The 18,443-nt window shown below is 35.7% G+C and overlaps 1 protein-coding gene across 1 annotated transcript in view; it reads right to left on the bottom strand.

Moving 5' to 3' along the window:
- The window catches only part of LOC150107062 (elongation factor 1-alpha 2-like), a 103,785-nt gene that overhangs the window by 62,190 nt on the left and 23,152 nt on the right, over positions 1–18,443 (bottom strand). Inside the window, exon 3 of the mRNA XM_090392933.1 lies at positions 7,887–8,166. Within this exon, the coding sequence (XP_090249059.1) occupies positions 7,887–8,166 (280 nt within the window). The remainder of the gene's footprint in view (positions 1–7,886; positions 8,167–18,443) is intronic.

Raw genomic sequence — 18,443 nt, 5'->3', positions numbered from 1 at the left:
CTGATATAAGAAGTACTCTTATAAAATCTCTCACGATAAATTTAATTAATTAAATTTTTCGAATTCGATTTTATAGAGGTTATCCATTCATATATTTTGTATGAATTTATGTTGTAAAGGTGCACAAATAAATTTTATTGTGAAGGTGCACAAAAATAAGCTTTATTAAGTTGTATGTAAAATGAAGGAAAGAAGTTTAGCGGAGATTATAACGATGACCGTGCATAAACAAACTTTCGCAAGATCTTGCAAACATAAAAATATGCACCCACGATATAGTGTCTCGCAAGGATCCTGCCTATGTGACATCGCTGTGTTGGCAGGTGATCCTGGCAACAATTATGTGGTGGTTACATAGAATGAGACAAGATATTTAAGAGGGCTGAGAGGACTCTCAAAAATACAGAGAATAGAGTACTTAGAAGACTCTCCCTGGTCAATCAATCACTCTCCTGCCTGAGTTTTGGAGGCTTCTGGCGGCAGTCCCTTTCGGTGGATGGAGTTCTGGTGGTGAAGCGAGGCCATATTTTGATGGAACTCCAGCCATATTGCAATGACATGCTCAGAGCTTACAGCTATCCGTGGGCATAGTGGAAGATATCAGTAGTTCATTTCCTGTTTCCGATGGAGAAATCTACCTAAATTTCCCGGCAACTGAAAGAGTGAAGAACTGTCATATCGTCCAGTCAAAAGTTGTTTCCAGGAAAAGGTCGCAAGGTTAAGCAAATCTAGCTGATGAATTGTTCATGTAACTGGACTGTATCTGTATAGGCTACTGTAAGTAAGCATAAATTTTGTTAATGTTTTAAAAGCTTACTTTTGGAATTTATGTATATGATGAAAGTGCTTACAGGAAATTGTTAATAACTAGTTAAGTAAACAGTTACGGTCATGAAAGGAAACGAATGTAAATGTTGTATATAGAATGAACGGAGATTAGCTAAGTTAGCACATAAGGAATAACCGTATGTTAAATTTAGATGGGTTAACAGTATAAAGGATTAAGCAAGTGTTATGTAAGAGAAAGTTAATTGTATGTTGCACTTAATGTGCATATGACTAGGTTGAGAAAGAGATTTTCTCCCTCTTACATTGTAATTTGTAGTTTCATACTAAGATCAAAATAAAATGTTTTGTTTGTATAACTATTTTGCCTGATCTATTGGCAATGCACTGTCTCCCAAAAAATTAGCGAACCTGCAAGTTTGTTTGATTAAAAATCGCCACGACTACCTATAAGAGATTGTGTATGCTAAATTTGATCTTACCTATGTTCCATACTTTAATTCTCAGGTTATATATACAAATTAGAATGGTGCAGCTGTTAAACAAAATAAATTTTTCTAATTACATAGTGTGAGGATTGGTAACCTGTTTATCATGGATAGACTAATAATAAAGGACATTCACTAGCAGTGGGAATATAAAGAAATTATAAGTGATTAATAGAGAGGTCTATGTTAATCAAAGTATAGTTATGACTGAGTAAAGTAAAAGAAGTAAGTTAGGCCTAAGGTGCACGTGTAAAAGAATAACACAGGCACTGTTGATAGAAATACAAAGTTGACAATAGATGTAGAATATCAGAATGGTGCAGTTGACGTCAATTAACAATTAAATTATAAACTAATATTATAATTTAACACTCTGATATGTAGGGATAAGTAAGTGGTTATGCCACTGTATAAAGCTGGTCAGACCACATGTGGACTATTGTGCTCAAATCTGGTCACCTAGTCATCCAATACCATATCATGCACTTGATCAATGATTTCTGGTGTCATTACACTTTTTGGACATCCTTCATACAGATCATCTTTAAGGCTGGTAAGGCCATGTTTAAACTCTGCAGCCCATTTCTTAATTGTCGAAAACGAAGGAGAAAAGTGCCCATAAACTTTTATGCACTTCAAATGAATTTCTTTTGGCATTAATCATTCTTTTATAAAGAATTTTATAACTGCACGATTCTCAATTTTATCCATTTCAAGGGATACAGACAATACTTTTGCTTCAGACAGCTGTAAAAAACAAACTACTTGATAGAATGACTTGCAATGTCACATGGATACTTATGACAGATGTAACAACTCAGCAAAAAAAAAATCTTGATGATAGTGTTTCCATCTAAGGTCGAGGCCGAGAACTTTTCAGACCACCCTTGTAGAAAACTACCTACCACTTTCTTAATTTTATTGTCACCTTACCTATTTCTACCTTTTTTTTTTTTTTTTTTTTTACTTTCAACACTTTGTGGTACTCCATGTTTCTTTCTTAATGCTCTAGAATTTCAAAGTATTTGCTTTAAATTAGTCTGAAATCTTTATGCGTTTTATCAAATGAAAAGTACAAAATTTTATGCAGTAGTTGTATTTAGCTTATTCTTGTACCAATTCAAGATAATCTGACTGAAAATAAGAAGTTGGATTTTCTTCATCATGATCATTATCTAAGTTCCCTCTGATCTTATTCAACATTTTTTTTTCTGTTTTTAGAGGCTTGGGAATGAGAATTTCAATGTTTTATGAAATTTATGTTCATATCCCACTCTTTCCTTGATTAAATTCTATCACTTTAGTTATAAAAATGAAAAGAAGTAATTTGTTAAAAAGTAAATTAATTTTTTTTCTTTTGACGCATTTATTTCTTTTTTTACTCTCCCATTTACTATTCACAGGGCCACCATTCATGATACTAAAAAAAAAGGCTCGAAACAGCTCACACCCTGTTACTCCGACCCTAATCTTGTTTCATCATATTCTATCCTTCTCTTTTCCCCCAAAAAATTTCCATCTTTCACCTTCTTCCCAAAGAATGCACAACCCACCCTTGAAACCTAGGTTTTAAATTCACATACCTTTGTCTTACCCTCAATTCTCCCATATCTTTCTATCTCACATATTTCCAACCCCTCGCCTTCTTTCCTTTCAGTCATACTCCAGCAGAAAAATATGCATATTTATATATTGCTATATGCAAGGAATGCTGCTCAAAAATTATTCCTTCATTATATTATTCATGTATCTATGTCTTTAAAACATCAGTAATGCCCTAAAAATTGAGTAAAAAGCCAATGACATCATAAAAGGGGTACTCCTAAAGAAAACTGATAAAATAACCATAAAAATTAATATTAATTTAGAGGAGAAATGATATCTAGAAAAAAAAAAAAAAAAGAGAACTGTTTTGATAGATGGATGCACTAAATATGCTAGGAAATTTTTTTTTCCCTTAATTAAAAGCTGAATGAATGAAAATGGGTGCTTAAGGGTCAAAGCTGTATAACTGAGAGGAGACCTCCACATAGCCTTTAAAGGAATGCGGAGAACTGACCAGGGCTTCTGACCTAATGTCCAATCCTCACCTTCTCGTGGTGCACCCTGTTGGGTATCTACTTTGATACTGAACGAACGAGGATGGGCTGGCAATTTGGGATTTAGCCGACCAAATTGTATTCTTATTGGTTAAACCAAAATAAAAAATGATGGTACAACATGACAAAATTTCATGCCGGCTGGGGCGTCGCCCGGTTAAACAAGGCCCCCGTTGTTTTCGCCAGGGAACCAGGGCGAACAGCGAAAAGTCAGCTACTGGAACAAATCTGAAAACAAAGCCCAACTCAACATCACCAGAGTTAAAGATCGGTACTATCAACGTAAGAAGCCTGAATGGCAAAGAAATGGAGCTAGCTGAGGAATTAGATAAGTACCAGATCGACATAATAGGGGTGACTGAAACAAAAAAGACCAAAACTGGTGAGATCTTTCTGAGCAATAAATACAAAATGTTATATTCAGGCAATAACAATCAAGGAAAAGAAGGAGTAGCCATAGTATTCAACACAAAATACGAGGCTAATCTTCTTGAATGGCAGTCAGTCTCAAGTAGAGTAATGTGGGCAAATATGAGAATGGGGAACTGGACAATGAGACTTATTTGTGCCTATGGTCCCACAGAAGGCTCTACTAAGGTAGAAGTGGAGGAATTTTTTGAGGCTTTAGAAAAAGCAACTGACACAATGAAAAAGGAAAAGTTGGTCCTTGTTGGGGATCTAAATAGTAGAGTGGGAAATGATTGTGAGACATACAAAAATATTTTGGGAAAATTTGGAGAAAAGAGCAAAGCTAATAATAATGGCAAATATCTGTTGGATTTCTGCTCAGGACATGGACTGGTTATTACTAACACCATGTTCCAACATAAAAATGTGCACAAATTCACATGGAGAGAAGAGGCTAGGAATAAGAAAAGTCTCATTGACTATGTTATTGTTGATAGTGATGTTTTCTCCCTGGTGCAGGACACCAGAGTGTACAGAGGATTTGAAATTGGAAGTGATCACTATTTAGTCTTGAGCAGGATAAAATTGAATTTCATATTGAAAAGAATAACATGTAAAAAAGTTTTAAAGCGAATAAAAGTTGAGCAGCTCTCAGATGTAAACTGTAGACTAAAATACAGAAATATTATTGAAAAGAAAATGAAAGAGTTTGAGAACAGGAATCAAACCTTGGAGATTCAGTGGCAAACTCTGAAGGAAACATTGATTGATTCTGCCAGAGAGGCATGTGGTGAGGTTGTGTGCAAAGATAAAAAAATCAGAACTCCCTGGTGGACACAGGAAGTTAAAGAGGCAGTGAAGGAAAAGAAGAAAGCATATCAAAAGTTCCTGGCAAATAAGTCAGCTTTTACTCTTACAGAATACAGAGACAAATGTAAGAAAGCTAAACAGTGTGTAAAACTAGCTAAACAAAAGTCATGGGAGGACTTTGGCAAGAATATAGAAAATAAATATCAAGAAGGTGGCAAAATATTCTGGAGGTTGTTGAAGAAGCTTAGGAATGGAGGAAAGAGTGCTGTAAAAGGAATTAGAGATGATAAAGGTGAAATGAAAACAGGAGAAAAAGATATCCTTGAAGTATGGAGTAATTACTTTGAAAAACTGCTAAATGAAACAAGCAGTGATGACAGCACAGTGATAAAAAACACTGACCAGGCATGCAGTCAGGAATACATATCCATACTTGAAGTAGAAAAAGCCATCAAAGGCTTGAAATGTGGAAAGGCAGCAGGAGTAGATGATATTCGACCAGAAATGCTGAAGTATGGTGGTATAAGAGTCTTACAGTGGCTGCACTGCATAGTTCAGAAAGCCTGGACAGAGGGACGAATTCCTGATGATTGGAGTAGAGCTCTCATAGTACCCATATATAAAAAGGGAAATAAAACTGAATGTGAGAATTACAGAGGTATTTCCCTACTGAGTGTTCCTGGCAAGATCTATGCAAGTATACTTGAGAAACGGTTGAGAAGAATTGTGGAAGAAAAGCTTGGTGAAGAACAAGCTGGATTCAGGCCAAATAGAGGCTGTCAGGATCAGATCTTCACTTTACGACAAATAGTCGAGAAAGCCTGGGAATATAACAAAGATCTGTATTTAAGTTTTGTTGATTTGGAAAAGGCATATGACAAGGTGCCAAGAGAGAAGCTATTCAATACGCTGCAGTTATATGGTGTCAATGGGGCATTATATCAAGCAATACTTAGTCTGTATTTGAGTTGTGAGTCAGCAGTTAGAATTGAAGGAAGTACAGGAAGATGGTTTAATGTTAAATCTGGTGTGAGACAAGGATGTACATTATCCCCTCTGTTATTCATTATCTATATGGATCACATTATGAAGGAATGTGGTATTAAACCTGATATCAAAATTGGAGATGTTAATGTCAGCTCTTTGCTTTATGCGGATGATGTTATACTTCTAAATAAATCCGCTACAAGTCTGCAAGATTCTCTGACTAAATTGAATAGCTGTTGTAATAGATATGGTATGAAGGTCAGCAATAAAAAGACAAAGACAATGAAAATAGGCAGAATCATTGAAAATGTCAACTGTGTTGTGAATGGAGAACCTGTGGAACAAGTAAAACATTTTAGCTACTTAGGCACAATTTTTACTGAAGATTGTAAACTAAATATAGAAATAGACAACAGAATCAGCAAAGCTGGTATCGTGGGAAGTCAATTGAATAAATTCATATGGAATAAGAAAGAAATTAGTCGGAACACTAAATTAGCTGTATACAAAACTGTGTTCAAACCAATTTTAACTTATGGATCTGAGAGCTGGGTCAGAAGTAAAACACTTGACCAAAGACTAGAGACCGCAGATATGAGAGTCCTGAGAAAGATTAGAGGCGTGAACAGATGGCATCAATGGCAATATCATATTAAAAATGAGGATATTAGGAAAGAACTTGACATTGTCAGCATCCAGGAATGCGTTAGCAGAGCTAATCTCAGATGGTATGGTCACTTAAATAGAATGGGAGAGGAAAGATTAGCAAAACAAGTGTTCTCTGCCAGGTTGGCAGGAAAACGACCCAGAGGAAGACCAAGATATAGGTGGATTGATACGGTACAAAGTGCCTTAGACGATAGAAATATAAGATCTGATAATGTTGGAGTCTTGACAAGTAACAGACTGATTTGGAGGAAAATTGTAGATAGGAAGTTAGTAATGATGTAATTTTTTCATGTAGTACTGTCATATCCTGTACACCCCTTGAGGGTACATGGCAGGAATTTGATGATGATGATGATGATGATGATGAATGAAAATAACAGAATGGGACTAATTATTTTATAATTATCTATCAAGAGTAACTCTCATAAAAATTTCAAATTTTTATTTGGTTCCACACATAGGAAGTCCTGTGTAGACCTGTGAAAATGGCATTTGCATCCATATCACTAATATGCACAAAGAAAGATCATTATAAGTTTGATTCTAGTCATTGGCTAGAGGATCTTTTTTTTTCTGAGCCTTTCTTCAAGCTCCAGCATTAGATAATCTGCAGCAAAGGCAAGCAGTTTTGTTTTGTTTTGTTCTTTTTCTCAGAAAAACTTTAGCTTCTAATCCTGTAACTCAAGATAATCAACCATAGCCATCACACTATTTCAGAAAATAATATGTAGTAATCAACTGGTTATCAAACCTTCAGAACAATGATACTTTGTTTTAATAGACACTTTTATGTCAAATGATCTCTTGAATAGCGGCATGTAACTGAACCTTCACTTATCAGAATGGCCAACTGCTTTTCTGATGTCATCGGATTGTTGTATATAGTGTAAAGAGCTGCAGATTCACAGCACTACTTTACTGTGCAACTGCAAACACATTGAACCTGCTTCTATTAATTTTCTTTTATTCTGTCCACCTCTGTTCTCTGGAACAGCCTTCTTCAAGAAGTATTCCCAAACAACTACAGCCTGCAATTCTTTATCAAAAAAAAAAAAAAAAGCTTCCATCTCAGTCCTCTTCTGCAAACCCCCCACCCCCACGGCACTTATGTGCCTATACATTCCTCCGACATCTTGTGCATGGAGTCAATATCTTTAAAAAAAATAAAAGTAAATAGAGAAAGCAGAGAAATGTAAAAATGTAGAAATACAAAACTTTACAAAAGTTAACTGTGCATGATGAGCGATTCACAATTCGAGCATTCTAATTTTAATTTAGATCTGTAGGTAATTTCATTATAAGAAACACACACACACACACACACACACACACACACACACACACACACACACACACACACACACACACACACACACACAACATATACTTGGCACATTATTGATATGACATTCTAAAAGGCTTCTGATATAATGACACAGATAGTTTATAGTGGCAACAGACGCTAAAACTACCATTTGTCACAGAAGTCAATCTTCAAGGTCCTTTAACAATAAAACATAATCCTTGAAAGCAAAATTAAAAACAAGCAAAATCAATAATTGTAACATAGTTATAAGTTAAAAATAATCGGCATTATATCACAAAAGGATAAATAATGAACTCTATAAATTATACTTGCCTCCAATTTTGTAAACATCTTGAAGAGGTAATCTTAGTGGTTTGTCAACAGGTCGACTTGGAGGTTCCATAACATCAAGAGCTTGTAACAAAGTCTTCCCTTCTGTTTTCCCACTTTTGCGTTCAATAGTCCACCCTTTGTACCAGGGCATACTAGTGCTTGGTTCGAGCATATTATCACCATTCCACCCAGAAATTGGAACAAAAGGAACTGTTGCTGGATTGTATCCAATTTTTTTTATATAAGCAGACACTTCTTTTTTTATTTCTTCAAAGCGAGACTGGAAATAAAATGTACAGTAAGAAATAAAATCTCATCGGATGCTGGATGCAAATAAAAATTTTAAACAGCAAGACTAATAAACTAAAAGTATGTCAATGTATAATGTTAACTAAGAGCCACACCTTACTGAAGACATGGGTTTGTCAACTATAAAGATAGGTGAATAAAGAGAAAAACAGAAGGGAAAACTATGCGTGCTTGCAGACAGTTATATCTAAATGAAGTCTAGTTTACGATGCTGATGTATTGTACAAACTGAAAACTCTTTGGTCATAAAAATGTAATCAAAGATGGGAAATTTAGCACAATGCTGATAAAGAAATTGCTGTTTCAATGCTTTTTTTTTGCCTACCTATATACTATAAAATATCTGTGAAAAAGAAATATGAAGTAGGATCCTACAAATCCTACTTCATAAACTGATTGCTAATTTGTTTTGTTTCAAAGGATCTAAAATCATGAGCTGTCAGCATCTCATATCTGTTAAGAGGGTGTGTTTTTAAGTCATTTTTTCTGTTTGCAGAAGGAAAAAATAAATAAAATCTCCTGATGCCTTTTTGAGGGCAGTAGGCAGAACAACTTTAGCCGTAATTAACTTTGTTGATAAGACTTGGGCAGCTAATCTTCATCGTTCAAGCATTTACTGATAGTGGGCCCAAAAGTATCGATAAATCAAAACTTTTCAGGAAAAGAGAAAAAGAGAGAGAGCTGCCTCCATCTTGTGCCCTTAATCCTAACATTCATATTATTGTCTGTAATTCTGCGAGTTCAATGGCTATTTTTCTAGAGATGTGAGGTTAAAACCTCAGTTTCTAGGAGGGGAAAATCAAGTTTCTCAAGCCAGAGACTGAATGACTTAGGAACTGGTCAAAGAAAGGCTTAGAAAAAATTCCTGTAGTTGCTAGGCTACATGACCTTAGATAGTCTTTCAGACAGCTTAGCACTATAGATGCAAATACCATTCCCACAGGGCTACAACAAGTACTGAACTTTCCATGTATGGCCCCTAGTTCTCCCACCACCAGTCCTATTCTCAAAAATATCTTCTGAATTAACCCTTCAGTAATTTGAATGTCTCGATCATATCACCCCCTTTTCCTCCTATCAACCAATTTCTGCAACCCATAAATCTTCAACCTGTTCTCATAAGGTTCATTCCATAGACCTGCTATCATCTTGGTCACTCATCTCTGGATCCTCTCCACCTCCTCCCCATCAAGAAGAAACCCTGGCGCCCATATCTGGGCACAGTGGTCTAGATGGGGTCTTATCAAGGCTCGATACAGAGGAACAATAATCTGTTCGTCTCTGCTTGTTAAAGTATTTTTCAGCAACCAAGTGATTTGATGAACTGATTTAGCCACTTCTGCGATGTGCCCCCTAAACTTCAACTCCATATCCACCAACACTCCCAAATCTCTGGCCTCATCGATCTCCTGGAGTACAGTTCCACCAATGTGATATACTGCTGCTAATCTTTGCACCCCAAAATGCATAACCTTACACTTTGCCACATTAAATTGACATCCATTCTCCTTAGCCCAGTCCTCCAAACTATCCAAATCATCCTGTAAAATTTTGACATGTGCACTCACTATTGCTCTATTCAATTTTGCATCATCAGCAAACAAATGGACACTTCCTCTCAGATCCCTTACTATATCATTAATGAACAAATTGAACAGCAGTGGTCCAAGAACAGAACCCTGCAGCACACCACTAGTCACAGGCCGTCTTTTGGACTCTACCCCTGAATAAACCACTCTCTGATATCTCTCCATCAACCACCATCCTATCCATCCCCATATGCTGCAGTTTACTGATTAGAATACCATGTGGTATCCTGTCAAAGGCCTTAGCAATGTCCAGTAGAATTCACTGTAAACCCATTACAGTTATCCAGTTCAGACGTCACTGTGTTATAAAATGTTAGCAAGTTACTGAGGCATGATCTACCCTTCACAAAACCATGTTGTCCCCCATACAGTATCCCATTTTCATCTATCCAATACTGTATTTTCCTCTTGACTATTTTCTCCAAGAACTTGGCAACGATTCCTGATATACTGATCGGTCAGTAATTTATAACAGCAGTCTTAGAACCTGTGCAGTGGAACTATTTTCCCCTTTTTTCTAACCCCTCGGGACTAACCCGGACCCGAGACTCAAACTAAACAAAATGGTCAAGAGCACTGACAATTCCTTAGCCACTTCACGTACGACATGAGCTGGTATACCATCCAATCCCACAGATGTAATGACATTGAGGTTATGCAATAGACTATTCACCTCCACTTCATTCACCACAATTCCCGTATAAGTTATTGGTTCATTCATTCCTGCAATGTCACCACCTGGATGATATACTCTTGCAAAGTGCTCAATCAGTAATTCCACTATATCAACTGATTCGGATACCTCCCTACCATCGGCATTCTTTAAAATCATTCTGCCATATACATTTTTTCTTTTACTTGCAACATATCGAAAAAAACTGTTTGGGATTCTCTTTAGCCTGCATGGCTAATGTTCTTTCATAATCCGCTTTTGCTTTTCTTACCACACTCGTTACCCTTCTGGCCTGCGCTTTATACCATTCAAGTGCCTGGCAGTCACCTTTCTCATTAAATTCCCTCCACAGTTGTTTCTTTTTTTTTTTTGCAGCTCAAGATTAATGGTGTTATTCATCCATTTAACCCCTACTTGATTTATTATTCAGACTCTAGGTATAGTCAGCCATTGCCACCTGCAAACACTTCTTAACTGCCTCCCATGCACTATCAACATGGGGCCCTTGCAGTTTTACATGCCACGGCACTGAACCAATCAAACTCCTAAGCTTGTCATACTTACCAGCCCGATAATTCCACACGTACCCTGTCGTAATTGTAAATTCCACACCTTTAGCTATCTCCCAAGTCAAGACCCTATGATCACTCTCACCAATTGGTGGCAATGTGGTCATATTTGTTAGGCAAATTCTCAGATGCAATTACTAGGTCAAGCACTCTCTGACCCCTAGTATTTTCCACTACATGCTGTCGCAGATAGTTATCCCTTAATAACCGCATAAAATCCAATTCCTTTCTCCCATGTGTCCTCTCCTCCTTCCAATCAATGTTACCATAGTTGAAATCTCCCATAATAATTACCCTCCTTCCACTCATTTCTTCTATTTGCTTATGCATACTATCTCTACCATCTATTCCATCACCTGGTCTATAGTAGCACCCAACTGTATATTTTGTTCTGCTAGTCTCAATCTCACGCCAAACAGCCTCAAATATGCTCTTTTCTCTATCCTGCAATTCAACTTCTATTCTCCTTGGCTGCAACTCATCAGCTATCATCAATAACACTTCTCCCCCATTTTATTCTTCCTGTCACTCCTGAACACACCATACCCCTCACATTCAATTCCACTAGCTATATCATCTTCAGTCAGCCATTTTTCACTAATGCCAATAACCTGTGGCCTGGAAGTACCAACCAAGGCCAAAAATTCTTCCTTCTTGTTCCTAATACTTCTGGCATTAGTATACATGAACTGCAAAAGTCCATTTGTCCCATCCCTATTTTGATGCCTTATACTAACTATCCCATTCTGATTTGTTGTCCTTCGTACTCGCTCGGGCATATTACACACATTCATACACTCTACCGTCTTCCTAATACTTCTGGCATTAGTATACATGAATTGCAAAAGCCCATTTGTCCCATCCCTATTTTGATGCCTTATACTAACTATTCTGATTTGTTGTCCTTCGTACTCGCTCGGGCATATTACACACATTCATACACTCTACCGTCTCCCTAAAGTCTGCATATCTACTCCCCACCCCCCTCCAGTAACTCTAGTTTCTCTGATTCTGCACATCCACTTCATTCAACAACACCTTTTCAAGTCTCCGTACACCAAATCCATTCAAATGTAAACCAACCATCTTATATAAATCCTTTTGCCCATTGAACTCACTCCACACATCCACAAATTCCACACCACTCCTCCTGCATAATCTGCGCATAAAGTCATTAGCAATTTTGGCCCTCCTCCTAAACTCTTCACTGTCATACCGCGGCAACAGACTCATCATCCTAACTCTCTTACTCTTCTCTTTTGCTACCTCAAGTAATTCCTTCAAATACTCTCTCATAGCCATTTTATCTCCTTTCAAATCATTCGTTCCTGCTACTACTATCAATTCTTTCACCCTTTGCTTTTGCATTCTAATTGACTCGCTTACATCCTTAACGTTCGCACCAGGTTGGTACGATTTTGTCAAACTCTCATCATTTGGATTTTGTCAAAATCCAAATAATTATTTGGATCTCCTGACATTTTGACCTTCATATTATGGTTATCATTTGGAGTATATATATATATATATATATATATATACAGGATGTTCGGGATAAATTTGACAGTTTCGTAAGGAAAAAGAAAATCTTCTTTGTATCTATTAAATTTAATGAATTGACAAAAAAACATTACAGGCAGAGTTAATTACAATACTATCAACAAGATTTACTCAAAATAACCACCATTAGCATCGATCACAGCTTCAATTCTGCTTTGGAACCTCGAACAAGCTGATGCTACAGTCTCCCTGGGAAGGGCCGCAAAAACTGTTTTAATTTTATCCATTAACTGGGCTTTTGTATTACTGGAAGTGCGATTGGTGTCTTTTTCAACTGTGCCCCATACAAAATAATCCATGGGGTTAAGGTCTGGGGAGTTTGGAGGCCAAACATTTGGACTGGTGAAGTCGTAGAAATTTTCAGACAACCATTTTTGACTTTTCCCAGAGGTGTGGCAAGGGGCCGAATCCTGCTGCCATACATATGGCCTACCATTGGCTACCCTTGTTATCCAGGGCTTGACTACAGTTAGCAACTCCACGAACAAAGCCCGAATTCCAATGCCAGGGTTCTTCAACACCGCAATCAGATCGTCTGCTAGGGATCTTTCTTCTTGCTACATCCTCGTAGTCACCATTGCAAGTCTCTAGTTTATGCCTGATTGTTTTTACTGTATTCAGGGAGCATTGGGCAGCAGTCGTAATATCCTTATTTTGATGGCGGGCACGAATCATCATGATACAAGTTATTCTCTTCCATGATTCAGGTGGGTTCCAGCTATCCATCCTTTCTGACATCTTGTATATGAATGAAGAAGGGTCCAAACTTTTAAATGAAGAGAAGTGTGTGTTAATACATGTAACTTACGGAAAAATATAATTAATTATAAATATGTCAAATTTATCCCGAACACCCTGTATATATATATATATATGACCTTCATATTATGGTTATCATTTGGAGTATATATATATATGACCTTCATATTATGGTTATCATTTGGAGTATATATACACACACACATACATAAAGACAAGCTACATTACATTTCTAACAGTAAGCCAAAGTGACAATGATTTCATCAATCATTATTCTACTAGGCTGACCTCTAGTAAAAAAAAAAAAAAATCCTAATATTCTATTTATACATGATCAGAGAACAAATTCATATGGATAGTTTTAACACAAAAAAAGTAGTGGCCTAATCCATAATTTAACAACAGTGTTATATTAGAGTTATGATCCTGGATTACTTACAGTCCTACTTTTAATCAGTTATTAGACCAAAAGGTTAAGTGGGTAGAATATGCCATCCATATTCTTGGAATTTTTTAGATCACCAATATTGTTAAGATTAGGGTGGTTGATAAGAATTTCACAGGCCTCCATAAATTTACACACACATCACATTTTGGTGTGATGTAAACAACAGATGCTTTCCACACATTAACACGCTAAAAAACATGACTTTGAAGATTTGCTCCAGTGAACACGCCGTTAAACGTGAATTAAAAGTTATCAGTAATACCTTCCTGAAAAATGGCTACAGCCAAAATACTATCAACAAAATTCTTACTTACACACAACTACACTTAAAAACAAAAATAAACTTAATTACAATAAAACTGTAGCCATTCCTTACAATAAAAGTATATCAGATAAAATAAACAGAATACTACAGAAATACAACCTTAATGCACCTTTAAATCTCCTGTAAAATTAAAAAATTATTCAATTCACCCAAGGATACACTTCCTCCAATGGCCCACCATGGAGCATTGCATCTGTAATTTGCCCTATACAGTGAAATAGGATGCACAATTCCTATCGGGAAAAAAAAAAAAAAGAACATAAACGACATATTAAATTTAATAACTATGGTAAATCTGGCCTTTCTGATCATGTCCTGAATACTCTACATAGAACTGATTGGAAAATCACCTGTTGTTTATGTCACACCAAAAAATGGTATGAGCATAAATTTAAGGAGGCCTGCAAAATTCTTATCAACCACCCTAATCTTAACAATAATGGTGGTCTAAAAATCACAAGAATATTGATGGCATATATTCTGCCCACTTAACCTTAGGACTGTAAGCAATCCAGGATTAGGCCACCAATCTATATGAATTTGTTCTCTGATGATGTTATAAATAGAATATAGCAGTTTTTTTCACTAAAGGTCAGGCCAGTAGAATAACAACTGATCAAAATCATTGTCACTTTGGCTTACTGTAAGAAATGTAACGTAGCTAGTCTTTATATATATGTGTGTGTGTGCGCGTGCAATTCAGACAGCATGCCAAAATATCACTAACCTGGTCAGTGATGACCTAATCAACACTAAGTTAAGGTTTTACTAAGCCATTCCCTAAAAATATAAATATAATACAGTGTTTTATTGAATGTATTCAATAATACACAATATTCTATTTGTATTTTTAGGTACTATCTTAGTGAAGAATTTTGTTGATAGTATTTTTGCTTACATTTGTTGTTGTTTATAAAAATACTGCTAATAATTTTTAATATCATCATGCGTATCAAGGATTTAGACCTAATGTGGCCTGTTCCAGCCTTAGAAGTCATCGTCGAATCGTTTAAGAGGACGTCCTGGCTTTCTTTTTCCTAATGGCTTGTACTTGAAGGCCTGTTTTGGTAATCTTTCTATTTTCATTCTTTGAACATGTTCCATCCATTTATGTAATTTTTAATATGTGCATAAGAAATTGCTCACTTTAGTAAATATTTATTGTTCTATTTTTGAGATTGTTAATGACACCTAGTTTTGGTGTTTGGTAGTTAACCAGTATGACAAATGACAAGTATATTCAGAATGCAAATGTGTTCTAGTTTTCAATATCATGATGAACTGAATGTCTTTGTGTTGTTATGAAAAGATTCTGATATCACTAAAGATCAATGCTGAACATAATTCTTCCTTCAACAATGTTAAACTTCTCCTGTAATTACATTTTTACTGTATATAATCAAAGAGTTCTCACATTATACAAGACAACAAGCAAGTTTTAACATTTGAAAATGATTTGCAAATATGGTTCTGATGTTTAGGCTTATGATGGCTATTACTCATAATGGTAAATTTAGGAATAAGATAACAACATACATGATATATTAACTAAAATAATTTAATTATTGTTTTCTATATTTTGCCAAAGTTCATCATCAGGGAACAATATACCAGTAAAGATATGTGCATGCAACCATTACATGAATAAGAGAAAATAATATGAAGAAATAGGATTAGTCATAAGTCATAAACTGTGTCATCAAAGTGGCTTTGATTGGATATTTGTGGCAGTTGTAATAGTTTGAGAATAAGCATCTCTCAGAGTTGAAACAGTTTTATGCTTACAAACGTATTCAGGTTGGAACTGTTTTTTTTTAATACCCAAGGCAGATTCAAGGAATACATAATGACTTTTAGGTGGTCTTCTAATAGATCAAAGACATGTCTGCAAGTGCTGAGTGGATATAGTATAGTGGTATTGGATGTAGTCTGTGTGTTTAGTTATTTTAATGTTTTCTGTCCTGCCTGTTTAACCACAAGTAGAAAAACTTACAGCTGCAGGATGATTGGTAGGCATTACACAAATCCAAAGAACATAGCTGGTCTTTAGGAGAGCAGATGAGGGATACTCCCCACCCTCCTTTTTTGTGATAACTAGATTATATATCTGCAGGATCTTTTCTAACTTCTCAGATGCACCACAGATATAAAGAATAGCAACAGTCTTATTGCAGCAGTCTGTGTTTGTTGAGGGAAGGAGAGGCCAGAATGTATGTCAAATAATTTGATTATTTTGCTTGTCAAAATAAACTTTATGAACAAATCAAAGCTACCTGGTCACAGGATCTTCTGGTTGAGAACTCATCTATTTCATTGTTGCTGTTACAAATCTGAATGCTTGGGAGTGCTGAAGCATTACTACACCACCTAAATTTAAATCATACTGACTGCCTCTTCTTACCAAAAAATTGGGTGATGTGTAATCAATTTAGAAGGGCAGTCTTTCTTTTTTTTTGAAATAGTTATGTAATGCACATTTAAACATTTAATTGACTAAAGTTAATTATGGTGTACTAAACTATGTGTACTATAATTAACCTTAGTCAAATGTTTAATCATCATCATCATTAAATTCCTGACATATACCCTCAAGAAGTGTACAGGATATTATGATAGTACTACATGAAAAATTTACATCACCACTAACTTCCTATCAACAATTTTCCTAGAAATCAATCTACTATCTGTCAGGACTCCAGCATTATTAGATCTTATATTTCTGTCCTCTAAGGCACTTTTGCATCAATCCACTTGTATCTTGGTCTTCCTCAGTCTTTTTTCTACCAATCCTGGCAGAGAACACTTGTTTTGCTAATCTTTCCTCTGTTATTCTGTTTAAGTGACCATACCACTTGAGATTAGCTCTGCTAACACATTCCTGATGCTAACAAGTTGTTTCCTAATATCCTCATTTTCAATATGATATTACCATTGATGCCATCTGTTCACACCCCTAATCTTTCTCAGGACTTTCATAAATGGTCTTTGGTAAAGTGTTTTATTTCTAACCCAGCTCTCAGATCCATAAGTTCTTCAAGAAAATTTATTTAGAAGTATAACATCGTCCGCATAAAGCAGAGCTGAGATTAACATCTCCAATTTTGATATCAGGTTTAATACCACTTTCCTTCATAATGTGATCCATATAGATAATGAATAAGAGAGGGGATAATGTACATTCTTATCTGACACCAGATTTAAAATTAGTTTGAACACTGTCTTATATACAGCTAATTTAGTGTTTTGACTAATTTCAATCTTATTCCATACAAATTTATTCAGTTTATTTCCTCACATACCAGCTTTGTTAATTCTATTGTCTATTTCCATATTTAACTTACCACCTTCACTAAAAATCGTGCCTGAGTAGCTGAAATGTTTTACTTGTTCTATAGGTTCTCTATTCACTATGCAGTTGATATTTTCGAAGTTTCTGTGTATTTTCATTGTCTTTGTCTTGATATTCCTTACCTTCATACCATATCTATAACTACAGTTATTCAATTTAGTCAGGGAATCTTGCAGACTTCTAGCAAATTTATTTAGAAGTATAACATCGTCTGCATAAAGCAGAGCTGAGATTAACATCTCCAATTTTGATATCAGGTTTAATACCACTTTCCTTCATAATGTGATCCATATAGATAATGAATAAGAGAGGGGATAATGTACATTCTTATCTGACACCAGATTTAACATTAAACAATCTTCCTGTACTTCCTTCAATTCTAACTGCTGACTCCATTCAAATAAAGACTAAGTATTGCTTGATATAATGTCCCACTGACACCATATAACAATATCATATTGAAAACGAGGATATTAGGAAACAACTTGATTGTTAGCATCAGGAATGTGTTAGCAGAGCTAATCTCAGGTGGCATGGTCACTTAAACAGAATGACAGAGGAAAGATTAGCAAAACAAGTGTTCTTTGCCAGGATTGGAAGATCAAATAGCATTTTGAATAACATCTCTCTTGGCACCTTGTCATATATCTTTTCCAGATCTACAAAACTTAAATACAGATCTTTGTTATATTCCCATGATTTCTCAACTATTTGTCATAAAGTGAAAATCAGATCCTGACAACCTCTATTTGGGTTGAGTTTTTCAGTGTTTAGCTTTTATACATTTGTCTCTGTATTCTCTAAGAGAATAAGCTGACTTATTTGCCAGGAACTTTTGATATGCCTTCTTCTTATCCTTCACTGCCTCTTTTACTTCCTTCCTGTGTCCCCCAATGAGTTCTGATTTTTCTATCCTAGCAGACAACCTCACCACATGCTTCTTTGGCTGAATTAATCAATGTTTTCTTCAGGATCT

Source organism: Typopeltis vanoorti, chromosome 5 (genome assembly GCF_054136105.1).
Source record: "Typopeltis vanoorti isolate ZY-2024b chromosome 5, IOZ_Tvanoo_1.0, whole genome shotgun sequence".
NCBI classification, from domain to species: Eukaryota; Metazoa; Arthropoda; class Arachnida; order Uropygi; family Thelyphonidae; genus Typopeltis; species Typopeltis vanoorti.
Note: the sequence above shows the minus strand (reverse complement) of the source record. Positions and strands in the feature narration are given on the sequence as shown.